This window comes from Hypoxylon fragiforme (assembly GCF_022984875.1).
Source record: "Hypoxylon fragiforme strain CBS 206.31 chromosome Unknown GGS25scaffold_2, whole genome shotgun sequence".
Taxonomy (NCBI): Eukaryota; Fungi; Ascomycota; class Sordariomycetes; order Xylariales; family Hypoxylaceae; genus Hypoxylon; species Hypoxylon fragiforme.
Genome location: NW_026054757.1, coordinates 3,530,535 through 3,556,691, shown reverse-complemented (window position 1 = coordinate 3,556,691; position 26,157 = coordinate 3,530,535). Strand labels below are relative to the sequence as shown.

Below are 26,157 nucleotides of genomic sequence, written 5' to 3'. Positions count from 1 at the left end.
GTATTAGCATCACGTGCCCGATTTACCCAAAACTTCAATGTTCTCGACTCAGCCAAACTTTAAAGTTCAAGGTTAGGTACATACCTCAACTAATAGCCCTAGGTACTACTAGTAGTACTACATACATATGTAACCTAGTGTATTGTATTGTATTGTACAATACTAGGTACAGTTAAGGCACCTACAGAGCACCTACCCAGGTAGGTTAGTACCTAACCTTTCAATCAATAGCGCGTTGACGCGACTCAACTCCCACTTTTTCCTTTGAGTGGTGATTTTCCCCAACTTTTTACACCTTCACTTCATTAACCTCACCTTTTTTTTATCAAGAGCCCTACCATTCCCGTTTCTCTGCCATCGACATGGCGGCTTTGTAAGTTAAATCTCACGCGACTTTGCTTAACCAACTACTAATCAAATTGGCCAAATAGTGAAAACTTCGACAACATCTTCCTGGACCTTTCCAAGGAATCCGGGAAGTGCAGATTCGCAGAGAATGGATTGGGCTGGAAGCCTTCAGCTGGCGGTAACACCTTCACACTGGATCGCGGTGAGCTTGCTAGCGCCCAATGGAGCCGCGCTGCAAAGGGTTACGAGGTCAAGATTCTTAAAAGATCTTCCGAGCTTGTTCATCTAGATGGCTTCCAGCAAGAGGTAGGCAAAACCATATCTTCATCATAAATTCCCATTATGCATTACTAATTAGTACTTCTCCTATCACAGGATCTAGAACGCTTAAGCAAGATCTTTAAGAACTGGTATAGCATTAACCTGGACCCCAAGGAACATGCGCTACGAGGTTGGAATTGGGGCAAGACGGAGTTTAGCAAAGCCGAGCTCGTATTCAACGTTCAGAACAAGCCTTCCTTCGAGATACCCTACTCCGAGATTTCCAACACCAACTTAGCTGGTCGCAATGAGGTGGCTGTCGAGTTCGCCGCTTCCAACGAGGATGATACCGGCACGAATGGGCACTTGGGCGGTGCTCGAGGTCGAGGCAAAAAGTCGGGTGCGGGCAAAGATCAACTCATGGAGATGCGCTTCTATATTCCCGGAACTACCACCCGCAAGGAGACCGAAGGAGAGGATGCGGGGAGTGGTGGGGAGGAAGAGAAGAACGCTGCGACTTTGTTCTACGAGACCCTCATAGATAAGGCCGAGATTGGCGAGACTGCAGGCGACGCAATCGCTACGTTCTTAGAAGTCCTACACCTTACGCCACGGTTCGTTCACCTGACCCCTGTTACTAACGTATTGGACTCTAATCACTACACAGTGGACGTTTTGACATGGATATGTACGAAGCGTCTTTCCGCCTCCGTGGTAAGACGTACGATTACAAGATTCAGTACGATGCCGTTAAGAAATTTATTGTCCTACCGAAGCCAGACGAATTGCATTGCATGCTATGTATCGGATTGGACCCACCCCTCCGCCAAGGGCAAACCAGATACCCATTCTTAGTGATGCAGGCTAAGAAGGACGAAGAAGTCACCATTGATCTCAACCTTACCGAAGAGCAGTTAAATGAGCAGTACAAGGGCCGTCTACAACCTCACTACGAGCAGCCGCTGCACCAAGTTATTACGTACATCTTCAAGGGCCTCGCTAACAAGAAGATCATTACTCCGGCAAATGATTTCCAGACCCACAGAAACCAGTGTGGAATCAAATGTTCGATCAAGGCAGCTGAGGGATTCTTATACTGCCTGGAGAAGGCTTTCATGTTCGTGCCGAAGCCAGCGACATACGTGTCATACGACCAGACGTCATCTATCGTGTTTTCCCGTGTCAGTGGCGCGGTATCTGCTTTATCGACGTTTGACATCGCGGTTCATATGAAGAACGGCGGGGCTCCACATCAGTTCAGCAACATTAACAGGGAGGATCTGAAAGCCCTTGAGAATTTCTTCAAAATTAAAGGACTACGCGTTAAGAACGAGATCGACGAGGATGCTAACCTCCTTGCCGCTGCCCTTCGTGAAGAAGCTATGGATGAGTCTGAGGAGGAAGTAGTTGGTCCCAGAGCGGACCGTGGATCAGCCGACGAAGATGAGGAAAGCGTGGATGAAGACTTCCAGGCTGAGAGTGAAAGTGATGTGGCAGAGGAATACGATTCGGCTCACGAGTCATCAGGCTCCGGAGGTGGCGAAAGCGACGTCGAGGCCGGAGCAGGTGAGGAGGATGAGGATGAGGAAATGGTTGATGAAGAGGAGGAAGAGGCAGCAAAGCCCAAAGCAAAGAAACAGAAGACCGGAAAATAAGGGTCAGTTGTTCCTTCATCCGTCCCATCCTCGTGGCATAGGTATTAGGTATACTCTCGATTTTTCGTCGTTGAAAGGATCAAGGGCCGGGCACGGCGGCAAATGGCGTTACGGTGGCTTTTTCTTTTTGGACCGTAGTGTCTCTCCATTACGACTGACTTACACTTTGTTCATACGGCTCAAGGATTCGGAATCAAGCAACCAAACTACCGGAGCAATTCGGGTTATAAATCACAACCCGGAAAGGCAATCTCCCTGACACGCGCGGGCGGTCAATAATGGTATGAATGATTTTTGAGACTTGGATTCCCAGGGGCAGATACGCTTATGTATTTCGGTGATTTCTAAGATATGACTACAGTGCCTAGGGGGTGCTAAAATCCTATCGGACTAATGATACATAGTAAGAATGATGATTCGGAGATACTATGGTGTTTCATACGTAATGGATAAGTGCCAGTGATGTCTGCCATTGAAGATTCTAAAAGCGTTCATGGTGTTCAAGGTATTACCTTGGATTCCCTTGACAGGGCGTACTACGTACATTAGTATACTAATGTGTGTAGCCCTGTAGGTCTGTTAAAGGCATCGATGTTTTAGCTCAGCCTCCACCTGTTTATTCTTAGTACAGTAATACCTACTACTACGTAGTAGCCCTGGGACTCTGGGAGGTCTTCCGAACCATCGGTGCGCCTAACTGTTTTATTCGACGCTAGTTCTGAGACTTGGTAGCTTATTTAGCTGACGCCGCCTGCAGTTAAATCCCCACCAATGGCGGACCAAACATTCGACGCTGTTGTAACATTTTACAACATGGTTTTTCGTTTCCACCGACTTAAAGTGCCTAAGGTTAGTAGATTAAACGGGCAGCAATATACCTTCGGGCAACGTTGAGAAGGTTCACTTCCCTACAGCATGTATGCAGTCGCGTGATGTGGTTTACTATGTACAATACATAACATTGAGCATTCTATATATATGTAGTTATTAAGTGCTTATGTAGTACTACACGTACGCATTACAAGGGCATGTTAGTTAGATGTTAGGTATACAATGCAATACATAAACATGCACATTGATGCTTCTCATTCGACCGCGGAATGTGAGGCGAGCTGGTTATGACGTATGTACGAAAGAAGACCTCGGAGAAAGGAGGTATATTATGTATGTATGTACTCCTCAGTAACAGTTGTGACATTAAAAAGTCCTAGTAAATGTACCTGTACAGAAGAATCGTTACTTAAGACCCCATACGGGCTTAGCGCTCCAATGATTCCAATGTACAATACTTTACATTGCCCACAAGGGAAGGTATGTTGGTTGAAGGATCCATCCATGGATGTATCCTAATGTGTGGCATGGTGATCGATTCTGAAAAATTTACCCGTCAGGTCAGCTCTTACCTTGATTTGTATTACATATACCTAAGGTATGGAATTGTACTCCATCGCGGCATTGCCTACATGTAGTATGTATGTATGTACGTATTATTATCAGGCAGGTGTATAGCGGGACGCCTCGTGTACGAACTGGTCTTGTTGCGTATTTTATGCGGACGTACCTTCTGCAGACATCAAGTACGTAGGACAGTCGTAGGTAGGTAGCATGGAACCTTAATAAATAGAGACAGCAATGTGTTCTTGATTAAGATTGACGTTAGAACTGATGTGTTCCCAACTCCCTACCTGGTATCTCATATTATACAATATCTTCTAACCTAGACTTTTGGATTTGAACCTGAATCTAACAATAATTGAATTGGGTAGTTATTCTCTTCTCTCTCATTTACTTCCCTTCTTTAAATCGTTTTATCAGTTACTCATCCCAGCTTGCCATCCATGATCCCTCATATTTAAGCACAAGATCAACATTGATGCAAGCAATTCCTTGGGTCCACATCTAGCCTGGCCTAGATTCCCATGATTAGATCAATCAACTGACCTTCAACTCCGCATCGCTGCTTGACATCCTTGAGGAATATTAGACGTCTAAAAAGACGGCGAACCCCCAATTCCCCCATCCCCCCCCCCCACAACGAAAGGTCATTTCAAAAGGTCATTTCAAGACATCAGGTACTTACCTACTTACTTAGGTTACCTACCTGACCTGCAGTGTGCTTGCTGTTTTGTTGTCGCTGTGCTTGTTTATTTCTTCATTTTCTTGTCTTGTCTGTCTGGCTGGCTGGCTAGTTACCCATAATAGTACCTACCTACTTTGGTGTCTAGTACATACTACTATAGTACACCTACCTAGGTCCTAGTAGTATCTATCTACTTACCTAGTAGTGTGTCTACTACTTTAAGTCAATGGTAGTTACTACCTTCTCCTAAAGACTACCTACCTACATACAACCAAAAAGGGAAATAACAGAGGAAAAGAGGAAAGAAAAAGAAAAGAAAAAGAGAAAGGAAAGCCCGATTTATCCTCTCCCCCCCCTCTCTCCCTACCTTTGCTCCCCACTCGAAATTGGTGTTATTTCCATTATTATTCGCTATTTTATTCGCTATTGTTATATTAGTAAAATAACGGTCTGTTACTCGCCAACCATACAAAGCCATACAGCCATAATACTGGCCCATACATACAATTTTTGGCGGATCGTACTTGTCCACAGACCCCCCCGGATTTCCTACACTTAAAAGTCCCACGTCTTATCATTTTAAATGTTTACACAATCCACGCCGTCTTCAACGGGCTTTTTCCCGCCTCTTACTTCTTCTACAACTGCACCAGCATCTTCTACTTCTGTTGCAGGTAGAGGTAGTCGTCTTCGAGGTTTGATCCATCTCCATATCTTGTCGCGCGACAACTCTAGTAGCCTTGCCCACCACCACAATAGGCTTTCCTCCCATGCCCACGATACATCTGCGCCCTCAATTCAACCCTCTCCCCCCACATCATTCGCTCCCGTCTCGACTTTGGCCGCACCTGAACTTAGTTCAAACCCGATCACCACGACAACAGATTCAATCAACGAATATAACAGGATCCACCGCCGCCGAACCAGTAAATTTTCTGAAGCTGCTTCTGAAGCTCTGTTGAATTCAAGATCAGATCCGACCCAGGCTGAAACTACGGAACAACCACTCGAAGCAGACATGACGCGGACAAGATCAGCAACAACAGGCGACATGGCCCACGAAGTATTACCCACCATAAGATTCTCGGCATTCTACGACGCACGATCGAATCGGCCCTCTTTATCCTTCACCCCAATTTCACGAACGCTACCTACCGGCAAGGAAACAATCAAGGTTGGCCGATATTCCGAGCGAGAAAATCATGCCCCTATTCCTATCAATACACCATCTGCGGCCCCCGTTGGCTTCAAGAGTAAGGTAGTGAGCCGCCGTCATTGCGAGTTCTGGTTCGAGAAGGGAAAATGGTATATCAAGGACGTCAAAAGTTCTTCCGGGACATTTCTCAATCATATTCGTCTCAGCGCTCCGGGCACCGAATCTAAGCCATTTCCTATCAACGATGGTGACATTGTCCAACTTGGAATAGACTTCAAAGGCGGAGAGGAGATGATCTACCGATGCGTCAAGATGCGGATAGAGTTGAATCGGGGCTGGCAATCCAAGCCTAATACCTTCAAGTATGCATCATCCTATGCCTCTTACCTTTTTTGTCGGATAGTTCATTTCACGATACTTGATATCAGGCCTTCTATGGCCGGTTTTCTCCCCTCCTACCTTCTAAAGGCCTAAATGACTAACAAGTTGGCAGCATGGCAACGCACAAGCGCTTACGAGACTTAACCTCGACATCCACATCATCTCATGCGCAAGATTGTTCTATTTGCCTGAATGCGATTGCAGTATGTAATACGATTCCATGCGATTACTACGATGATTAGGATACTAACAAGTTTGTTTTTACAGCCCTGCCAATCTCTATTTGTTGCACCATGTTCCCATACATGGCATTACAAGTGCATTCGTGAAATGTTAAGTGGACCATCGTGGCCAATATTCATATGCCCGAATTGCCGAGCTACTGCCGACCTGGATGCAGAAGTGGACGAGCCATCAGATGACTGGCAACAATTAGATTCGGGCGTAGAAGATACTCAGGAAGAAAAGTCGGCGGGCCCCGCAGCTCCAGACAATGACGAGATTGTGGCGCTCGAGACTTCGCAAACGAATACCAACGGCAGCGTACAGCCGCCGACCATCGAGGGCGAGGCGGGCGATATGACAATGCTTATCAACCCGAGCGCGGTGGTGCAACCAAGTCCGTCCAGGCACACCATGGTAGAACCGGTCCCGATACCCAATGCAACACCCCGCGCAACTGAGGGTGATCGGTCTGCAACCAATCGCACGCCATCACCGAACAGCAACCTCTTAGCCAATGGCCACGAAGGTCCAATCACACCGCGCAACGATGCGGGTCCGTGGGTGTTTGATGGTAATCCCGAACGAGTAAGCCAAGAAAGCACCAGACAACCGGGCATGAGTAGTCTAGATGCCGCAGCACAAGGAGAAGTCGATCGATCGTAGAAGGGTTATCGGCTTTGTTACTGTCTCAATATATTTATTATCTGAGCCTATTGCCACCTTCATCCGTCGATTTGAACGAAGGATCTAAGGGGAAAGGGCTGTCTACGTTGACACTACCTTACACACTGCACTCCCTCCCTACCTAATGTGCAGCCGAAGACTTGTTCAGCCCATACCAATACCAGGCGGCTTGGGACAAACACCCTTTTTGGCAGTCTTTGAGATGAGCTACCGATGGTTCAGTTAATGATCTACGCGAAATTCCCCAAGGATTTCCTAGGGGGGCCATGGTGGGGGAGGGAAGGGATACAAAGGGGAGGGATCATGGATGTCATTAGCTGACATAGTGTCGACGCCTATATCCATATTACACGCACCATGTCTTACTTCCTGCCCGAGGAAGAAGGTGAGTGAGAAGACAAAGCTCACAGGCTCAGCGAACCTAATGCCGAGTTCAGACGAAAAGAAAAATCGTCAGAAGTGAGAGTACGACGGTGTGATATGGCGACGAGACAGGATAGTCGAAAGCTGCTATCTAGAAACCAACCAAGAAGTATGGGAAATTCTTTAGCACCGAGGACATCAGGTTCCCTAGGTCCCCTAGGTCCCCTACGCAGACCTTTTATTAAGCTTTTTATATATATCTTCCTCTTTTGGGGGGATAGGATACGATGTTAGCAGAGCACGTGCCGATGGAAGGCGCGCGGTATAGAATGCATTCAAGTCGTAATAATATCACGAGGCTCGAAGCAATTATCAGATCAGACATGACGAGAGATCAGGGACCTGTTGTGCAACGTACGTAGTATGTGCATGGAGGGTCACCAAGAGAAGCGGTCTACATAGTACCTACTGCATGGCGAGGCGTAATGGGGGCATACACATCAGGTGTGTTTTAGATTATCTTCAAGTTAATTCAATTCAGGGTGATGTGTAAGTACCTGCCTAGGCATCTACATATGTAAACTGAGTTGATATCAGCCAAGATCATCGGTCTAGTCCGTGTTTACGTTGTAGGTATTCAATGTTGTACCTACATGTATGTACATACATGGTCCTACTACCGTCCTAGGTACTATCCTAGGGTAGTACTATCTTATCTATGTAAAAAGACCTGCGAGCTCGGAGAAGCATTATTAGTGTAGGGACTGTTAAATTCTTTCAACATGACTTCTTTTTCACTCAAAGAGTCAGCAAATGCATATCCATGTGTATCAATGGATTTAAGAGTGATTCATTGTTAACCTATGTAGGTACCAGAGGTATTAAATAGTAGGTATCTAGTTTAAAAAGAAAGACGCAACAAAAGACACAAAATTAGATTTATTCAAGTCAAAAGTTCAACTTTGTCTCATCTTTGAGATATCAATGATCTTACCTGATCTTACCTGGGTAACGTTGGAAACGGTACAATTAAGTTGGAGTTATTTAACCAGCAATTGAAATATCCTGGTATAATTTATTTAGGTACCTAACCTTATTAGTTCGGGTCGATCCGACGTACCGTACGCCGTGTTAAGCCGATCCCGCTCCCATTAACACACCTTACGTCCTACTAACTAACTAACCTTATACTATTATACCCTTCCTTAATTAATTTTTCTACCAACATAACATACATACCTACATAATAACATACCTATCCACTGTAGAGCCTCACAGGGAGTAATTGCGCGGTGAACGGACCGCTCGGGACGACACCATGTCGACGACTGCTGGGTATGACTGACCCTCAAATGACCCCCCCCAATTGCTTACAAGCTTCTATAAGCTAATATTGCTCTCTATGCGACCTGTAGGGCCTTCATAGCTGGCGGCATAGCCGCTTGTGGTGCCGTCACGGCTACGCATCCCTTCGAGACAGTCAAGATTCGGTACGCATACCATTTTGTCCTACTATACCCTTTTCCCTTACAACACTCCATTACACAAAGAGTTATTTTTTGGGGGGGGGGTTCTTTTGGCAGATATGCGATCTTATGCATACCTACATACATAGTCCCACAATTACTTGAGGAAGAAGCATAAAAGAAAGAAAAGAAAAGAATATAGAATGCAGAGAACAGAACATAAGAAAGCTTGGCTGACGCAATGCTCGCCAAACCACCAGAATGCAGCTGCAGGGCGAGCTCCAGACCAAAGGCCACCAGCCGCACCACTACCGGGGGCCTTTACACGGCGTCGGCGTCATCGTGCGGAACGAGGGGCTGCGCGGCATCTACCGCGGCATCGGGTGCGCCTACGTCTACCAGGTGCTGCTGAACGGGTGCCGCCTCGGCTTCTACGAGCCCATGCGCAACGGGCTCGCCACCCTGCTCCTGCGCGACGGCGCCAAGCAGAACTTGGGTATCAACATGTTCTGCGGCGCCTCCTCCGGCATCATCGGCGCCGCCGCGGGTAGCCCCTTTTTCCTCGTGAAGACCAGGCTCCAGAGCTTTTCTCCGTTCTTGCCGGTAGGCACCCAGCACAAGTACCGCAACGCCTTCGATGGGCTCGCGCAGATCTATCGGGGAGAAGGGTTCAGGGGCCTGTATAGGGGCGTGGGCGCGGCGATGATCAGAACGGGGTTCGGCAGCTCGGTGCAGCTGCCGACGTACTTCTTTGCGAAGAGGAGGCTGGTCAAGCATCTGGGCATGGAGGAGGGCGCGCCGCTGCATCTGGCTAGCAGTACGGTGTCTGGGTTTGTCGTGTGCTTTTGCATGCATCCTCCTGGTGCGTATTTTTCATTTCTTACATCCCTCTCCCAAATCAGCTCCCCCTCCTCTATAATTACCTACGCAATGGAACTTTTATTAACAAAACCCCGCAGACACGATCATGTCCCGCCTCTACAACCAAAATGGGAACCTATACAAGGGCGTGTTCGACTGCCTCGGCAAGACCATCCGCACCGAGGGCTTCCTCGCCATCTATAAGGGCTTCCTCCCCCACCTCGCCCGCATCCTCCCCCACACCATCCTCACCCTCAGCCTCGCCGAGCAGACCAACAAGCTCATCCGCAAGGTCGAGCGCAGGTTCTTGCCTGAGTCGTCGTTGAATTAATGCGCTTTTTTTTGGTTGGCGGGCTTGATGTAGGTGGGTCTGGTAAAGGAGAAGGCAGATGGGGAGGTACTGTAGAGGTGGGATTCTTCTTTACCTAGGTAAGGGGGGGGCCTTTTCGGACTTTCTCTGGTTTTTTGTTTTCCCTCGGAACGGAGAAAATGGTATGGTTTGTTTCTAGAGGCAAAGGAAAAAAAGAAAGGGAGAAAAGAATAAAAGAGATAAGAAATTAAATGAAAGTTATAAAAAAGAAAAAAGAAAAAAAGAAAAACAGAAGCATCTTCAAAAGCTTTACCTGAGGATTAAGATTAAGATTATGTGTGGGAAGACGAGATGAGATGAGATTTTTCCCTTTTCTATAACTACCCCATCCCCCCCCTTTTTTTTTTGAGGGGGGGGGGGGGTGTGGTCGGTTTCTTTGGGTTCGAAAATAGTTATGGGCGCGTACCTACATACATACATGTACATACATAGTAGACTTGGGTTTTTTGGTTAGGCACTTAGGTACTAGGTAGTTAGTTATCAGGTCTACCTACCTACCTACCTAACTAGATATATATGACCCCTCGAGGGGCAATGACAATGGCGATGGCGATGGCGATGGTAATGCCAGGTTCTTGGGATGGATGGGATATATTTTCTTCCGGGGGGGGTTTTTTTTTCTAGCAAACGAGGTGCGCTGGATGGATGGATGGATGGATGGATGGTGAGGGGGTTGGCGAAGTTGATGTATTAGGTGTACCTAGGTGTACCTAGGTACTTGAGCGACACATTACTAGGTACGGTTCTTCTTATGTAGGATATGGTGAGAGATGGTATATTGAGGCTCTAGTTGTGGGGAAGGTAGGAGTAGGTAGGTGGAATAGCTGCATGCGAAAGGGTATTAGAGTACCTAGTAGGTAGCGAAGTGAGTAAATGCCAAAATGATGATCATTATGATCTGATCTATCCACGAAGGTCCACGCATTTGGTTTCGAGATTTGTAGTTAGATCTTCTCCCCCTTTTTATTCATTTATTTATTTATTCCTTCCTCCCCATCATCATCATCATCATCATCAACGCCTTCTCCCTACCCACGAACCGACCTCTCACACCCGTAGCAAAGCCTCTTCCTCCTCTTCTTTATAGTTTTATTGTCCTCGCCCTCCCCATTCTCCTCCACTGCGTCTTCCTCTTCCTCTTCCTCTTCCTCTTCCACACCACCCCCAATCTCCCCCCTCCACCGCTCATCGCCCTGCTCGTCCAGCGCCGCGGCGCAGAGACCACAACATCGTCTACCTTCTCCTCCTCCCTTCTCCTCTTTCCCATTCCCTCCCGCAGCTACCGATGCCGGCGGGGTTGGCAAGGAAGAAGAAGAAGAAGCAGGTGCGCCGTCGGGCCGCCGCGACAGCTTCCCCGTCGTGCGCACGACATTCGCGACGACGGACGGGTAGCTGGTCTCGACGTCGGCGAAGTAGCGCGCCAGCACGTCGTCGATGCTTAGGTCGCGGTGGGAGATTACCGCGCCGCCGATCTTACCGCTGTTGCCACCGCTGCTAGAGGCGAAGAGGGGAGGGGGTAGTGGGGGGTCGGCGAGGGAGAGGTAGGTGAGTAGTTCTTTGCGGAAGAGCTCGCGGAGGGGGCTGTAGATGGGGAGGGTTCTTGTTGTATTGGTGGCAGGGGAGTGGGGAGAGCCGCTATCGCTATCACCATTTTTGCTATCGGGAACGGGTACGGGTACGGTAACAGGCACGACACCGTCATTCACCAGCCCCGGCAGCGAGAACCCCCTCCCCTTCGCCGTCTCGCTCAGCGTCAGCTCCGCCAGCGACGTCGTGCTATGGCCCAGCAATAACGCATCGCACCGCTGCTCCGCCGCCGCCGCGACGAGCACGTGGCGCACCAATAGCCTCTGGATATCGGCGCGCGATGTTGCTGAGGGTAGGCGGCGCAGGATGTCCTGGAGCTGCTGCGCCGGGGGCAGTGAGTCATCTCGCGGTGGGAGCGTCGTCCAGTCGACGGAGGAAAGCTGCAGCGCCGAGCTCAGGGGCACGGTGAGGAGTTCTGCTTCGGGGAAGTGGGCGCGGTAGGGCGATAGGATATCCTCCTTTTCCCCTTCCTCCTTCTCTTTCTCCCTTTCCATTTCCCCCTCATCGACAACAACATGCACAGCAACATACTCGAACCTCGCAACCGTCATCCCGCGCGCGCGCTGCTGGCGCACGTTCTCCGTCAGCACGTGCAGCAGGGCCGTAGACGAAGGGCCGCGCGACAGCGCGACGAGGTACCGCTGCGGCCTTCTGTCGCGGCCCTGGGACCCGCGCTGCTGCTGTGACCCCGCCGTCGCCTCCTTCCGCTGCAGCACCTCCAGGCGCTTGATCGCTTTGCTGGAGACGTAGTAGGCGAAGCAGGTTCTGTGGGTTTGCGGTTAGTGATATTCGATAGTGTATGGGTGTTCATGTGCATGAAAATAACGTACTGGCACACCCTTTCGGCGCCTCGGAGATCTATGGTGCCTTCATGTTCTTTGCACCGGTTGCACGGCCGACAAGACCCCGCTGCCGGGGTTGCTGCCGCTGTCGTCATCGGCCACGATGCAACCTTTTTTCTATGTTCCTCTTAATGGCCTTGCTTGGCACGAAGAAATATGAGCAATATGATAGCACAAGTTCTTCAATGCCAATAACTTCCTGAGAGCTTATCTGATGGAATTAATAACAACTTTAAGACTTGTAGGTTTATGAAATAATTTATGAAATAATTTAGTAGAAAACCTTTGAGTTTGACTCATTGCGAATTTATTTCTCGGTGGATCACGTGCTAAAGTGTTCCCCGAGTTTCGCCCCTGAATGTAGTAGCCCTGGATGTATGTAGTTTCTTGCCAATTTCTTACTTGATCAGCTGGTTAGAGCATTTAGAAAATGGGTTTCATTGTTATTGAACCTTGGGGTCCATTTCAATCGAAGTCGGTATGTTCTATTCACCATGGCCATCAATAAATTAGGCTTACCCAGCTCTACTTCGTACTAAACAAGCAAGCAAGTTCGCCCTCTTCAAACCAACGACGATCCTTCTTCCACGCATGTACTATGATCTCCTTTCCGATGCGCGCACAATTTTCTACCTGCTCCGGCGTGCCCCAACCTGAGACCGATGTCCCAAAGCAGACTAAATGGGTCCCGAATTGAATTGCCGTGCGGAAAATAAAGTCTTCGTTCACCGTGCCATAACCATATATTAATCCCTGGACCATCCATAAACCGCCCTGCATACCCTTGTATAGCTTCAGTTCGTACAGCTCAGCGATCATCTGGCCAAGATCTAATTCCTTCTTTCCTAGTTGTGACAATTCCCAGTCAATAACGAACACGGGTGTATCACTGCCCTCCTGGATTGGGTATTTGGGTAGAAGAATGCTGGGTGTGCTATTAGCGCTATACATATATACGGTAAATATGGAAAGAACACCCACTTTCCTGACCAGAAATCTCCATGAATGACTTGTAGCTGAGTTTCATCAATTAATTCCGAAGCTGCCATTTTCTTGACCTCTTCAAAGATGCTCTCGGCATCGCTGAGGATGGAGGGAAACTGTTTAACTCGGTCTAGTAGCCACGAAAAGTTGATCATATGCTTGAGCTGCTGCATTTCTTCGTTCCCTGCGACCACATTTCGTAGTTCAGACTGCTGCGCAGCCCAATCGTGAAACCTTCGAAGCCAACTCCCCAGGGCCTTTCCAAGCTGGAGACATTGATATTTTGTCGTCTCCGAATCAGATCCAAGGTAAGTTTTCAATGCATAGGTCTTCAAATCGATCCCGTTCTGTAGATACTCCTGAACTTGGCTATTGTTCTTCTCGTCAAAGTGGAATACTTTGGGCGTCCTTACACTAAAATTGTAAGGATCATTCTCGTTTGCTTTCCCGATAATGGGAAAAGCTGATAGAGCCTCGAGACATTTCTCTTCAATACGCTACGAATAGTCAGCATGATGGCAAAAGCTTGCCTAATAGTTAAGCTTCTTCTAATAGGTCCTTCATACACAACGAGACAGGGTCAACTTGAAGTTGGGATTGTTCGCAACATAGTCTTCAGAGTGTTTGATGAGAACCTCTTTCGTCCCGTCCTCCAGTGGCTGTGACAGGGTTGCACAGTATATGAAATTAGCCGTGCCCCCTGAAAGCACATCTAGAGATGAGGCTTCAAAGGGTGTCCCCGCAAGACTTTGGAAGACTTGCGAAGTGATTTCCTCTCGGCTGAGTGGTGCCATATTAAAGAGTTGGGGAAATGAAGCGAATCGTATACTCCACTGGGGTCTGCAGTCCGGGCGTGATAAGAAATATTGTGGCGTAGAGCTGAACTAGCAACTATCTAGCACGGCGTTGCTCAATATCATTCTCAGCTGTATTGCTCGAGGGTGTATGGTGCTAGACTTTTATAATGAAAGCCTTCAGACACTTGTAATGCAGCTAGACCTTGGATTGGCTCGAAGCCTCGAACAACATTGAAGCCGGCGAATGACTCAGTTGTAAGTATGTACATGGTGTAACTTGAAAAAATGCAGGCAGTGTAGAAGCATATGCCGGCTTCTATCAATAGGGTTATGCCTACTGAATAATAGGTAGTGCTCACTTTCAAGTTGCTTTGGTTATACTACTAGTATGTATGTAGTATTGAACATGATTAAGAATGAATCATACCCTAGGGTTAGTTAAATAAATAGCACATGTCAGGTGACTTAAAGTGACTTAAAGTACAAAGTAACATTTCACCAAGAACAAACGTCGGTTTGGGCCAATGAAACGGCCAGCAAGGGGGAAAGTTAGTCGGCACCTCAAACACCCAAAGTGTTTCGTTTCCTCTTCACTACATCATTGTCCTAATTCTATTGGCTCACTGTATCTTTAGCAGTAGGCAGAGGAGAATTAATCCTGGGGCACCATTCACAGATCGGATGTTCCCATACGATTGGTCCCCAGGGTCAGGGGGTATAAAGTCGACGGTAACCAATTATACCCTGTAAAATCGCTAAGATCGCTAAGATGGCAAGTTCACGATATGAAATAGTTAGGTAAACGCTCCAACTTGCCTCCAAGTCCTGGCTGGCTTTTCCCCCACTCCCTCCTTCCTTCATAGGAATAGGTAAGAACTATCTAACTACTACGTCTACTCTTTTTTCTCTTTCCTTCGATGCCCTGGATTTCCGTCATCGCTCTTTACAATGGCTTGAGCTTTCCGTTGTTCTTTTTGTGTAACTAAAATCAAAGAAGCTGTGCTTTCTTCTATTCAACATCTATATTTTCTAATACATACCTACTAGGTACCTACTAGGCCGGCGCCTACCTAGTATTTCCATTCCCATTTCCATTCCCATTTCCATTTCGTATTCTTTGAATGTCACCAAAGCCCCCTCCTTCCCTTCTTACCATTATTCCCACAAATTGGGTGCCTATAATTAGTGCGGTCTACTGCTTCGCCTGCTCTACCCGCCTCCTCCCATCTCTAACCTGCTGTTCGGCCCTCTTACAAATTCGCGTCTCGCTCCTTGCCACCCTACGCCAAAGGACGAGCACCACGGACCTCCTTATATGAGAATACTCTACCCCGTGGATCGAACCGGACGACTTTAATTCCCTTTGTTCTTGAAATCTGTTGATTGCTACATATGCAATACGTGCTATTGGTTTTTAGAAGGAGTTCTTGATATCACCACCAACACAAGGTACAGGTTTATCTAAGCTTTCGCATCCTTGAAATCAACTGCTTTTATGGCGGAGAGAACCTAGTAACCAAGATCGGCACGGAAGAACCATCGAGAAACCAAGTATTAGAGTCAAGTTTCTTACGACTAGTACATCCTCCGACCTGACACAGCTTGTGTTTCGACCTGGGGGTTTCCTCGATCGGCCTGGACTTTTCCACGTTACGGTTAATTCGTTTGACAAGGGTATCAGGTAGCCCGGCGGCTTCGCATATGTCATAGGTTCGTTTCCTATTGGGATAAACATCGTGGTCAATTGCCTCTTGAGTCCCTGGAATACCCGCCATCACCCAAAGCGACATATCGTGTTACTATAGCCCTCGACTTCGACAAAGTTCTAAAAGATTAACTTGGTACGAAAGGGATTCTTCTCAAAGATGGCGCATCGCCGCCCGCGGCCGCGAAAGCGGTTTCTAAATTTTATGGCACTATTAGCCGTGGCCTCGAGCCCGATCGCTTCAGCACTCAACATGTCCCAATTTCAGCTCATAACGTCGGGCCAAATATCGAAACGCTGCATTCGCGCCTACCAAGCCAACATTGATGGTTGCAAGAGGAGTGATTTCACGGACGGGCACCTGTGTTCAGCGAGCTGTGTGGCGGGGCTGCAGAAGGCGGCGGACACAATAGAAGGAGCTTGTGGCGATCTCAGTGTCACTTCGGGTTCGCTGCTTGGAATTATTCTATCGGGTGGTGTAGTTAATGCCCTATGCCCTGGGTCGCCCGGAACTACGACAGTGAGAGTAACTGTGCAACCTACATCTACGAAGGGATTCAGTACGATACCGACAAGTACGTCGGATGACATTACCAGTACCACGAGCAGTTCCAAAAAAACGCAGTCAAAGACAACCCTGTCTATATCAAGCTCCGATGCGGAGAGCACTTCACTAGTCAGCACTTCGCTGCCGGCTCCGAGTTCCTCAACCGAAGACACCACAACCACGATACAAACCACACCTTCACCTTCGCCTACGCCTTCACCTACGGCGACTAGCGAGGCAGTTCAAACGCCGCCAGCGACGTCATCTGCCAGCACGCAAGAGGCTAGGCCAAAGCCTTTCATTGGCGGTAGCCCATTCGATCCATCGCCTATTCAAGACTCGGAGGCTATCTGTTTAGGATATGAGGCGAGAATACTGGCAGTTGGAATTTTGGTGGTTGCCATTTTGTTGCAATAGCACCGTGCCATATGCCGTACCTGTTTACAGGATGTACACTATGACCGAGAGTCGATAATGTTTTTTTGCTTTAAAAATACGGGGCGAGATGATACCAGAAGGTTGGCGTTACGAGTGGTTTTATTACGAAGTAGCATCATCACCTCAGGGGAGGTTCGCAAGGTTGGGGAGAGAAGCATGGCAAACAAGGCCTTAATGTGTGATATGTATTTTGATTGATGACAAGTTTAGTGCTTTAATACTACAAAGTAGGAAAGGGACTCGGGAGGAGAGTGGGCTTGTAAGAATAGGCACCTAAGCATACTCAGGAGGCAAAGAAGAGTGTAAAGCTCACGACATTGTACACTAGAGACACCAAAACTAGAGCTGTCTAAACTATGTAACAAAGAAAAGAAAAGAAAAGAAAAGAAAAGAAACGAGGAGATGTGATGATAATTATTCAGTTCAGTATCACTGGTCTGGGTGATTCGGCGGGTTCGGGAGAATGAAAGGCGGTAGATGGTCTGGCAATTTGGCTAAACCGCTAACTTATTAGGTTAATAATATGGAGACAAAAAAGTGATGGAGCCGGAGAACCGAGGTACCTGAGCAGCCTAGGCAAAGCTGTATGCAAGGCATATCCATGCAATTTTGACCTACATATGTAACTACATAGTGTAGTAGTATTATCGTATTGACATTGTAACTTGAACCTTTAATGATCTTTTCTTTCTATCGCGAAATGCGCTTTTTGCATCTTTTTGATACAACTATATTGCGATTGCATTGCTTATGATTTTGGTACCTTCTTACGCTTTGTTCAAGTTGGTTTTTGCTCTCTGAGTTAGATCTTTATACCCAACATTGAAGTATTTATTGTACAAGCAAAAGCACAAGCACAAGCACAAGCCACAAGCAGCATTGAACAAGCAACAAGTATATCGAAATCCCCCTCCTTCCCCCTTAGATCGATAATAGAGGCCGCATTTCGGCATTTTTGTCTTGTCTCCCTTCTTCGCTCCCTACCTACAATTTAACCTACCTATTATCTACCTACCTACTTAGGCATATACCTACACTTGCATTTCTATACATCCAATCAATCCACATACCCAAATAACAAACAACACCCAAAAGAAACATCCCCCCAATCATCCACAATGAGCGCCACCGAAATCGAGGCCGTCGTGCCAACCTCCACGTCCGCGGACCTTCCCTCCGGGGACCCGGTGCCCGACTCCTCCGCCCCCGTCCCGGCACCCAAGCCGGAGCCCCTCCCCTCCATCCCCTCCTCCCTCCCCATCGCCGCCTACCTCGCCGCCGCCCCCTCCCACGCCGACGCCTTCCTCGCCCACCTCCAGCGCTGTCTGCAGACCCCCTCGGGAATCGACACCACCCTGCTCTTCCTCTGCTACGGCTCCCGCCTCGGCGCCTCCCTCCTCGAGTCCCTGCTCACCCGCCCCGCCATCCACCGCAGCGCCCAGCGATTCATCGCTATTGCTGCGAGCTTGCCGCCCTCGGCTACGTTAGTTTTCGCGGGCAAGGCGGCGCTGTTCCCCTCGCAGAGCGCGCTGGTGGCGGGCGCGTTGAGCGCGGTCAAGAGGCTCAGGGCGCTGAGCGGGATGTTGACGGAGGCGAGGACGTTCCTGAGGCTGTGGGGGCTGCTGAATATGTATTTCTGGCTGCGGAGGCTCGTCGTCAAGCGGTGGGCGCGGCGGCAGCAGGCGAAGAAGGCGGATAGCGAGAGCAAGGAGATCGAGAAGAGTAGTGGTGGTGTAGCGGAGAAAGACGACGACGGCATCGAGACGGCCATCTCCTGGGTCCAAGTCACAACGGGCATCGTCTTCCAGGCCCTCGAGAACGGCGCCTTCCTCTCCGCCAAGGGCGTGCTGGGGTGGTCCCCCGCGACGCAGAAGAAGGCTTCCCTGTGGAGCGCCCGCTTCTGGGCCGCCTTCGTCGGCGTCGAGATCGGCCGCCTCTTCTACGAGTCCCGCAAGCGCGGGCGCCGCTCCCGCGCCGAGAAGTTCGGCATCACCACTGCCCCCGACGGCACCAGCGTCCAGCAGAAGACGGCGGCGGAGGTGCAGCGGGAGGAGCAGGAGTGGAGCGACACGTGGGCGAAGAGCTTGACGAGGAACTTGGCGTGGGCGCCGCTTACGGTACACTGGAGCACGGAGGGGGGGTTGCTGAGTGAGTTGGCGGTGGGCGCGATCGCGACGGTGCCGGGGGTTATTCAGATGCGGGATTTGTGGAGGAGGACGGCTGAGTAAGAGTGGAATGGATGGATGTTGGATGTTGGATAAGAAAAGAAAAGAAAGGGGAGAAGGGGAGAGGGAGAGAGATGTGAACGTGTGTGTGTGTGTGTGTACACAAAATAGAAGACCAGCCGGTTTTTTATTTTTATTTTTTCTATTTTCAGGGAGCCTCGATGATGTTGATGCGTCGGGGCTTTTGTAACGAATGAGTGTAGAGATGTAGGGATGACGAAGGAAGAAGAAAAGAGAAGAAAAGAAAAGAAAGGAAAGGAAAGGAAGATATCAGGAGGCTCTTTTGATTATTTTCTTTTTTAGTTACCTAGGTACTAAAGGTTTATTCTACTGTTGTTGTTGTTGTTGTTGTTGTTGTTTTTTTCAAGGGAAGAAGGATTGTTTCGCTACGATGATATAATGCTACTTGGTATCTACCTACCTAGGTTAGGTAGGTAGGTAGGTAACCTACTATCCAATATAATGACCAATTATTCTTGAAAATTTTTTTTTGTAAGGGCTTGGTGGTAGGTAATAGATGTGGTATCTCCTAGGTGCTCGGGATAGGGGGGGATGGGGGGGGGGGTTGAACTTCAATGCCTGGAGTAATCTCTGGATGAGTGCCTAGGAGATGGTAGGTATTTATCTAGGTTACTAAAGTATGCAAAGTCGGGGCATGATTTACATTTCGTAGAAGATACGTCAAGGTAGGTGGTATAGAAGAAAGAAAAGAGGAATAACGATTATTACAAATTACTCTATATGCCCCCCCCCCAAAATAGGGACCTGTTTTTATCTTGAGGCGAAAGACTGCATCATACAGAGCACTCCCGTCATGTTTGCCAGGACAGTAACAAGCATTGTCAGCAAGGAAGAAAGAAGCACGCGGTTTCTGCTTGTTGTTGTTGTTGTTGTTGTTGTTGTTATTACCTATCATTGTAGCTTTGGTAGCTGGCCTGCAGCATGTATCCCACTGCTAGGTAGCGATGGCTATAGCCATCAATGTTTCTAACTTAGGTAGGTACGCTTCCTGTTTCCATGAATTTGTTCCCCTGAACGCTTACCCACCCACATGCCCAGGTAGGTAGCACACAAAACGCCATATTTATACCTATAACCAGGTCGCTTTATAGCCCGAACCGTATATTCTTTCCCCCCTTCCCTCACTTTCCATCAGAGTCGCCACCTTACTCTTCCTCGTACCATTTACTACCTAGGGTGCCTAGACATCCACCACCACCATGCCCGACCCCATAACCCTGATCCCCGGTACCCTCGGGCTAGCCGCCCAGGTCGTCATGGGGTTCACGGAGTACCTGCAGAACGTGAAGGACGCGCCCCAGGTAATCAAGAGCATCCGGCTCGAGGCGAACACGCTAAAAGGTGTCTTGGAGACCCTCAGCATGACTTTCGAGGAGGGTATCGACCCCGCCGCCCAGGCCTCGCTGGAAGAATGCCTCATGCAGTGCCAGGAGACGCTGCGGGAGCTGGAGAAGCTGGTGATGCCGGAGGGCGGGGACACGACGATGACGGAGGCCCGCAGAGACGCGCCCGCGAAAACCCACCGGACGTCGTCGCCGTACGCTAGGTACGCGGTGGCGCGGGAGGCGCCGGCACAGGACGCGCAGAAATACCATAGCCCGCGGCCCACCTCATCCCAGATGTCGAGTCTGCTGCTGGCGCAGATGGGCCCCCAGTACACGCATGCGGGCTACGCGGGGGCATATCCACAAAACCTCCCGCCGAGGTCGTCCACGACGAGACCGTCGTCTTCATCGAGGCCACCGACCCCAGCAATAACAACAAGAGCAGCACCAGCAGCACCAGCAGCACCAGCAGCACCAGCAGCACCAGCAGCAGGAGGACACCCGCCCAAGCGTACCATGGCTTCGATGTCTTTCAAGGCGAGACTGAAGTGGCCGGTATTCCAGAAGCGCAAAGCGGAAGAGTTGCTGCAGCGGCTCGAAAGACATAAGACCCAGCTCAGCTTGATCGTCCAGGCTGATAATTCGTAAGTATAAAGATTTTGCCTAAAGAGAGGCAGGAGTTTATTCTGGGCTAATGCTAACAAGCATCACCGAATAGTATGAACCTCACGGCTATCAGCACCAGTGTAAAGGATATCGAAGCAACTTTAGATGGTAAGATTTTGTTCGACTCTTGGAGAAAGAAAAGGGGGTTGGGTTATTGCTGACATGATTCGGAAACAGACGGTGGAAAGCGAAGGGTATTGTCTTGGCTGAAGCCGAAGAACATCGACATGTACGAGTTCCACCGCGAGCAGCACGACAAGCAAGAGGATGAGACGTGCGAGTGGATGACCCAGTCTGAAGGCTGGAACCAGTGGCTCGGCGGGGGCTCCGACAAACCCGGCGGGTACCGCCGTTTCATTTGGATATACGGCATCCCGGGCGCCGGCAAGACAGTCCTGGCCTCGTTCCTCATCGACAGCATCGCGAGACATTGCCGAGCCACTGGGTGCTCGTATTATTATTGTCATAATGAGCATAACCAAGACGAGACGATGTCCTTCCTGCGCTGGATCATCGGAGACCTGAGCCGACAGGTAGAGCGGTTCATCCCGAAGGAGCTGGATGAACTTAGTCAGACAGATCAGTTCACCATCCCGGGCCTAATGAATTGCTTCCTGGCCCTCTCTCGCAATTACATGCGGCAGGGTCGGCGGGTTTACTTGGTGGTAGATGCCGTCGACGAAAGTAAACCCCCACGAAAGAGGCTACTCGACGTACTGATCAAGATTGGCACGGCCCCTGAGTTCGCCCACGTGTCGTTGTTGATGACGAGCCGTGACGAGCCGGACATCCGGGAGGCCATGACGACGATTGGCATGGATGATGGTCCTCATCATAATAAAATGCACTATCTCGCGTATTATGATGAGGATAGACCTGATCCCTATACGGAGATCACGATGGAAAACGCCGACGTCATGCAGGCAATACAAACGTATGTCTGGAAACAACTCGCGAGAAGTACGAGGTTCAAGGTATGGGACCCGCATTTCAAAGAGAGGGTAGGAATTATGCTGGCAAGGAATGCTAGAGGAATGTGAGTGTAGGATCGTTGCTTGACCCTTCGAGATTTGCTGACGTCTTGTCTAGGTTTCGATGGGTTGCGTGCCAAATCAACATCCTTGAGCGCCTACTTGATAAGGACCTGGTAATGGAGGCTCTTGGAGATTTGCCGGAGACCTTGTTCGACACGTACGAAAGGATCCTCGGAACCACTCAGGAGCGCGCTTTCGCTCGTACGGCTCTTACGCTTATATGCAGCAACACCACAAACATCAAGAGCGCGGATGTTCTCGTACAAGCGTCACTTCACAACGTGCAACATGGCATTATACACAAGTATACCACAGAAACCTTGAAGGATATCCTCGGCTGCTTGATCAAGACCACAGACATAAAGAAGAGGCCTACTTCCCTCTTCCGACGCGACGAAGAAGTCATGCCTCTTCAAAAAGTCAGCTTTGCCCATTACACCGTAAGGGAGTTTCTGTTTGCGCCACCAAGATTAAACGGGACCAGGCCAGCAGGAGAATTTGCTGTGTCAGAAACCGATGTCCGGAAGCTGGAGATACAGGTTGTGTTCAATGGCTTGCGGCAATGGGGCCGAAATCGCCCCCAGGGTCAAAAGTATCCAACTCGATACGAGGAGCACTGTCTCGTAATGGCTGATCAGGCTCTCAGGGGGAGCCGAAGGAGTATCATCGTCAATGACCAGGACTTATTTGATTCCGTCGTGGCTTGTCTAATACCTGGCAGTCCACACATTAAAGCCCTCACAAATACAAACATACGCCAAAAACTTAAGGGGTGGAGGAAGCTGTTCATGATTGATACTATCTCGCAGCAAGCACCGCCCAACAATAAGACCAGAGATACTTCACGACCGACTGGGACTTTAGCTAGCCTGATGTTGCTCGAGTGGCCGGAGTTTGCGCAGAAGTACTTGCAAAGTTCTTATTACGAGAAACTTCCACCTAGGGAAAAGCGTGCTGTGTGGACGGACGAGTTCACGATCGATCCACCTAATGACGATTCCCTTCCGAACGTCTTCCATAAAGGAGAGCGTATAACATTACTTTATATGTGTGTCGTGTGGAAGCGACTCGACTTCCTCGAACTCTTCATCAACGCCGGGGCGAACTTCGAAAATGAACCCGACATTGTGTACATAGCTCTCCAAGACCCATATAGAAATAAACAAGGCTTCGGTGGTGATGATATGGTGACTGGCCAGCTCCTGAAGATGCTCCTTGAGAGAGGTGCAGATCCACACCCAAAGGGCTACAGATTCACACCGCTTCAAAAAGCCGTGAGTTATCTCGAGGATTCTTGGGTACAGAGTCTGCTTATCGAAGGTCGTGATGCGAACATGATTGGCGAACCCAACGGAGATTTGCCTCATGGAGAAGAGAAAGAATATCCCTGGTGCGATTGGCATCCGCTTGACATCTGTCGTAAGACAAAACCACTGTGGCATGAGTCGGAGGGAATGGAAGATCAGGTTGAGAAAGCTCGGAAACAGGTAGAGATGTTGCTGTATCAGTATGGAGCACGTAAGCCTCAGCCGCCACCTCCACAAGTCATTGATCTAGAATCTTAAACCGTGCTTTTGGGGAAGTATTCAAGGAAGTGCGGCTAAGCGGATATGGCATGCTGATCTTATGGAGGTCACACCTTGCTGTGGCAGGTCAAATAGTTTCGTTGTACGATGATAGTAGGCACAGGTAGATAGATGTCCGGGTTCGAGTAAGTCAAATGCTTAGGTAACTTACCTAGTAAGTAGTCGTTCCCCCTGGTGAGGAATTGATATTTCTTTGCGCGCCAATAATGCTACTGCTTTCGTTGGTTATAAAATCATAAATGGTAGACGAGGTTGATGTTTTAGCGTGTTGTTGCGTGATGACATTAAGAACTCGTTTCATGATTTTGGTCATGGTGTGTATTATTTCATTACGATCGTTTCTGTCCCATTTCTTCCATCCCGATATCGTCCCATTCCTCGCTCCATTCGCCGATCTTTCCACCCAACCATATACCACCAGCCGTAACTACGCTTGCCAGGAGGAACCAGCCCTCGAACCATCTGTCTACGAAGCCCGGTTCTAGGGCACTCTCAAGTGCGTCGCCAACAGCGCTGCCAACTTCCTTGGGTAGATTACTTCGTAAGAGCAACGCGGCAGATATCACGTAAATAGCGCTTATCTGTCCGATGAGTAGGGCTATATTGGCTTGTGCGTGGTGTAAGAGTCCAGGTGTCCACTTAGCGAAGAGATGGAAAGTTTGAAGCGCACTATTCGCGCTGGCAGCAAGTATGACACCGGAAAGCAGGAACGAGATTTGCCTAGCCCAAGCAATCTGGTCCAGTTTTGGATCCCAGTGCTTAGCCAAAAGGCCAAGGAATCGATTGATAGGGTCCGAAGAAGAAAACGAGGCAGCGGGGTAGTAAAGACGTCGCAAAGTAGTTAAAGTAGTCGCTACAATTCGATAAACACAGTATACGCTGAATACGTAGGTGGGTATCAGGAGAAGCTTCCCTGAAAACGTCGCAGCGCGGGCTGAATCGGCTTGCCTCGAGCGAAGCATAGAAAGAGTTGAGGATAGATTAGCTTCCATAGCTTCCAAGCCAGCAATTTCGAGACGTAGTGTTCGAATTTCTGCTTCATCGCCCCCGCCACGGATAGAGCCAATAACCTTGGTAACAAAACCACGTTTTTCGGCCGAAGAGGCTTCGGAAACCTTTCGCTGTAGACTCTGAAGATGATGTCTTTTTGTTATAAGCATCTCGTTTGTCGCGTCAAGACCGGCCTGTTTACGGGATATATCTACGTCTGTCACGGCACGTCGTGATGTACGACTGCCGAATGTATGCCACGGCGATGAGACTGAGGCGAAACCGGATAACAAGGCCATAAGGGAAATACCAATGACTCCGATGCGCTCTAAACAGGCACGCGCTAAGCTACCCGAGGATTCGGATTCGGTTCGAACATTATGCAGTTGAGTGCTGGAGAGGACGGCTTCGCTTCCTACTGGGACAAAGTTCCCAAGCGACCAAAAGACAAATAGCCAAATGCCAAACAGCGCAAATTGAAGCAGCCAGGCAGCTCTGGGTACACGACCCTTGGAAGTACGTTGAAAAGACCAGCCGGAGCTAGTAATTAAGGATTGTAGCTCGAGGAAAGGGATGAGGAGGATGAGAAGGAACAGAAGTGTGGGAACAGTAATACGCAGAGCTACCGCACGAGCGTGAGGGCTGACTAACTCGGATATCTCGCATAATATCAGTTCAGCCAGAACAGCAGCCAGGCCGATGGTGGTGGAGAAAGCAGCGGCTGCTAATCGTCTTCGTATAGATTTGGAGCCATGCTCGGCATGGGCTTGTTGGAGTGATGGAGGCGCATCGGAAGGTAGGAAGTGGTCTTCACCATCGCGAGAACTTTGAACGTAGGATAAGTGAGGAAAGAGTTTCCGGGAAACCAGAAGAGAGACGACAACGAAGGTGATGATGAAGGGTGACAAGGATAAGGTTGTTGAGACTACCGAGGGCGTGGATAGACCAGGCGCCATACACAGGTCATCTGAGCAATCGGAGGATCCCATTGAAACTTCTTATGATGGAGAACGAATGACTGCCTTCGCGCACCAATATGACGTCGCTGGCATTCTAGCTCGTGGTGTCTAGCTCGTTGGACTCGTTGGTGTAGGGTATATAATTTGATACTTATCAACGAGTAATGAATACCTGGTATGGTCAATGTGAATACATCTGGGAGGAATAGGTATCGGTGCGAATGGTGGACAAGTTGACATTTTTCGTTTGGGGGGCAGGAAAGAAAGTTGAAACTAGGAATAAAGTTATGTTAGATTTCCCCGGATAGAAAGATGACGACTGCCCGTTCGCGGGTTCCACCTTGAAATCAAGCCACCAATGAAATCCACTAAGGAAGCGACTTTCAATCGTTGATATGTACAATACAGTTGAATACACCAGTAACAGACTAAAACAGTAATAGTAACAGTACATATCTGTATGTACAATACCGTTGACCTCCCGACGGATCCGTTTGAACTTTAAATAAAGGTACTCCAATGTAGTGCATTTGTTTCAGCCACATACAAATACGTACACAACAGTAATACCGTTGACATGTGTACCCGCTAAAGTTACATT

The 26,157-nt window shown here is 48.9% G+C and overlaps 9 protein-coding genes across 9 annotated transcripts; 6 read left to right on the top strand and 3 right to left on the bottom strand.

Annotated features, from left to right (window-relative positions):
- The first annotated feature begins 64 nt into the window (after window positions 1-64).
- Window positions 65-2,927, top strand: GGS25DRAFT_477972 (FACT complex subunit pob-3). Its single transcript, XM_049259890.1, has 6 exons — window positions 65-200; window positions 331-373; window positions 432-654; window positions 724-1,223; window positions 1,277-2,769; window positions 2,831-2,927. Exons 2-5 carry the CDS (start codon window positions 363-365, stop codon window positions 2,262-2,264), a joined length of 1,722 nt encoding a protein of 573 aa, XP_049120538.1. The 5' UTR covers window positions 65-200; window positions 331-362; the 3' UTR covers window positions 2,265-2,769; window positions 2,831-2,927.
- Window positions 2,928-4,456: 1,529 nt separating this feature from the next.
- On the top strand, window positions 4,457-7,020 carry GGS25DRAFT_144120 (uncharacterized protein). Its single transcript, XM_049256343.1, has 3 exons — window positions 4,457-5,862; window positions 5,994-6,084; window positions 6,149-7,020. The coding sequence occupies exons 1-3, from the start codon at window positions 4,928-4,930 to the stop codon at window positions 6,767-6,769; spliced, it is 1,647 nt and encodes a 548-aa protein (XP_049120537.1). The 5' UTR covers window positions 4,457-4,927; the 3' UTR covers window positions 6,770-7,020.
- A 1,219-nt stretch (window positions 7,021-8,239) lies between these two features.
- On the top strand, window positions 8,240-10,345 carry GGS25DRAFT_144134 (mitochondrial carrier). Its single transcript, XM_049256344.1, has 4 exons — window positions 8,240-8,488; window positions 8,569-8,643; window positions 8,880-9,481; window positions 9,579-10,345. The coding sequence occupies exons 1-4, from the start codon at window positions 8,472-8,474 to the stop codon at window positions 9,809-9,811; spliced, it is 927 nt and encodes a 308-aa protein (XP_049120536.1). The 5' UTR covers window positions 8,240-8,471; the 3' UTR covers window positions 9,812-10,345.
- A 437-nt stretch (window positions 10,346-10,782) lies between these two features.
- GGS25DRAFT_477964 (uncharacterized protein) lies at window positions 10,783-12,631 on the bottom strand. The gene is made up of 2 exons (XM_049259889.1): window positions 12,268-12,631; window positions 10,783-12,202 (listed from the first exon to the last, which is right to left on the bottom strand). The coding sequence occupies exons 1-2, from the start codon at window positions 12,372-12,374 to the stop codon at window positions 10,879-10,881; spliced, it is 1,431 nt and encodes a 476-aa protein (XP_049120535.1). The 5' UTR covers window positions 12,375-12,631; the 3' UTR covers window positions 10,783-10,878.
- A 70-nt stretch (window positions 12,632-12,701) lies between these two features.
- Window positions 12,702-14,455, bottom strand: GGS25DRAFT_477960 (kinase-like domain-containing protein). The gene is made up of 3 exons (XM_049259888.1): window positions 13,830-14,455; window positions 13,261-13,760; window positions 12,702-13,204 (listed from the first exon to the last, which is right to left on the bottom strand). Exons 1-3 carry the CDS (start codon window positions 14,055-14,057, stop codon window positions 12,805-12,807), a joined length of 1,128 nt encoding a protein of 375 aa, XP_049120534.1. The 5' UTR covers window positions 14,058-14,455; the 3' UTR covers window positions 12,702-12,804.
- A 1,197-nt stretch (window positions 14,456-15,652) lies between these two features.
- GGS25DRAFT_143678 (uncharacterized protein) lies at window positions 15,653-17,410 on the top strand. The gene has a single exon (XM_049256337.1). It carries the CDS (start codon window positions 15,926-15,928, stop codon window positions 16,727-16,729), a length of 804 nt encoding a protein of 267 aa, XP_049120533.1. The 5' UTR covers window positions 15,653-15,925; the 3' UTR covers window positions 16,730-17,410.
- Window position 17,411: 1 nt separating this feature from the next.
- GGS25DRAFT_144066 (uncharacterized protein) lies at window positions 17,412-19,326 on the top strand. Its single transcript, XM_049256342.1, has one exon. The coding sequence runs from the start codon at window positions 17,869-17,871 to the stop codon at window positions 18,976-18,978; it is 1,110 nt and encodes a 369-aa protein (XP_049120532.1). The 5' UTR covers window positions 17,412-17,868; the 3' UTR covers window positions 18,979-19,326.
- A 717-nt stretch (window positions 19,327-20,043) lies between these two features.
- GGS25DRAFT_143972 (uncharacterized protein) lies at window positions 20,044-23,761 on the top strand. The gene is made up of 4 exons (XM_049256341.1): window positions 20,044-20,965; window positions 21,040-21,095; window positions 21,165-22,023; window positions 22,077-23,761. The coding sequence occupies exons 1-4, from the start codon at window positions 20,196-20,198 to the stop codon at window positions 23,584-23,586; spliced, it is 3,195 nt and encodes a 1,064-aa protein (XP_049120531.1). The 5' UTR covers window positions 20,044-20,195; the 3' UTR covers window positions 23,587-23,761.
- GGS25DRAFT_143955 (Abscisic acid G-protein coupled receptor-domain-containing protein) lies at window positions 23,701-26,157 on the bottom strand. Its single transcript, XM_049256340.1, has one exon. It carries the CDS (start codon window positions 25,584-25,586, stop codon window positions 23,937-23,939), a length of 1,650 nt encoding a protein of 549 aa, XP_049120530.1. The 5' UTR covers window positions 25,587-26,157; the 3' UTR covers window positions 23,701-23,936.

What these genes read in the sequence shown, in the direction of transcription:
- GGS25DRAFT_477964 (XM_049259889.1), bottom strand. Translation starts at nt 12,374, where the DNA reads ATGACGACAGCGGCAGCAACCCCGGCAGCGGGGTCTTGTCGGCCGTGC. An exon ending in GGCGCCGAAAGGGTGTGCCA is followed by an intron (nt 12,203 to 12,267) that starts GTACGTTATTTT and finishes GCAAACCCACAG; the next exon opens with AACCTGCTTCGCCTACTACG.
- GGS25DRAFT_143678 (XM_049256337.1), top strand. Translation starts at nt 15,926, where the DNA reads ATGGCGCATCGCCGCCCGCGGCCGCGAAAGCGGTTTCTAAATTTTATG.
- GGS25DRAFT_144134 (XM_049256344.1), top strand. An exon ending in TTCGAGACAGTCAAGATTCG is followed by an intron (nt 8,644 to 8,879) that starts GTACGCATACCA and finishes CCAAACCACCAG; the next exon opens with AATGCAGCTGCAGGGCGAGC. An exon ending in CTTTTGCATGCATCCTCCTG is followed by an intron (nt 9,482 to 9,578) that starts GTGCGTATTTTT and finishes AAAACCCCGCAG; the next exon opens with ACACGATCATGTCCCGCCTC.
- GGS25DRAFT_143955 (XM_049256340.1), bottom strand. Translation starts at nt 25,586, where the DNA reads ATGGGATCCTCCGATTGCTCAGATGACCTGTGTATGGCGCCTGGTCTA.
- GGS25DRAFT_144066 (XM_049256342.1), top strand. Translation starts at nt 17,869, where the DNA reads ATGAGCGCCACCGAAATCGAGGCCGTCGTGCCAACCTCCACGTCCGCG.
- GGS25DRAFT_143972 (XM_049256341.1), top strand. Translation starts at nt 20,196, where the DNA reads ATGCCCGACCCCATAACCCTGATCCCCGGTACCCTCGGGCTAGCCGCC. An exon ending in TATCGAAGCAACTTTAGATG is followed by an intron (nt 21,096 to 21,164) that starts GTAAGATTTTGT and finishes ATTCGGAAACAG; the next exon opens with ACGGTGGAAAGCGAAGGGTA. An exon ending in GCAAGGAATGCTAGAGGAAT is followed by an intron (nt 22,024 to 22,076) that starts GTGAGTGTAGGA and finishes CGTCTTGTCTAG; the next exon opens with GTTTCGATGGGTTGCGTGCC.
- GGS25DRAFT_477972 (XM_049259890.1), top strand. An exon ending in TAGATGGCTTCCAGCAAGAG is followed by an intron (nt 655 to 723) that starts GTAGGCAAAACC and finishes CTCCTATCACAG; the next exon opens with GATCTAGAACGCTTAAGCAA. An exon ending in GTCCTACACCTTACGCCACG is followed by an intron (nt 1,224 to 1,276) that starts GTTCGTTCACCT and finishes ATCACTACACAG; the next exon opens with TGGACGTTTTGACATGGATA.
- GGS25DRAFT_477960 (XM_049259888.1), bottom strand. Translation starts at nt 14,057, where the DNA reads ATGGCACCACTCAGCCGAGAGGAAATCACTTCGCAAGTCTTCCAAAGT. An exon ending in AGTTGACCCTGTCTCGTTGT is followed by an intron (nt 13,761 to 13,829) that starts GTATGAAGGACC and finishes GACTATTCGTAG; the next exon opens with CGTATTGAAGAGAAATGTCT. An exon ending in GGAGATTTCTGGTCAGGAAA is followed by an intron (nt 13,205 to 13,260) that starts GTGGGTGTTCTT and finishes TAGCACACCCAG; the next exon opens with CATTCTTCTACCCAAATACC.
- GGS25DRAFT_144120 (XM_049256343.1), top strand. Translation starts at nt 4,928, where the DNA reads ATGTTTACACAATCCACGCCGTCTTCAACGGGCTTTTTCCCGCCTCTT. An exon ending in TCCAAGCCTAATACCTTCAA is followed by an intron (nt 5,863 to 5,993) that starts GTATGCATCATC and finishes ACAAGTTGGCAG; the next exon opens with CATGGCAACGCACAAGCGCT. An exon ending in TTTGCCTGAATGCGATTGCA is followed by an intron (nt 6,085 to 6,148) that starts GTATGTAATACG and finishes TTGTTTTTACAG; the next exon opens with CCCTGCCAATCTCTATTTGT.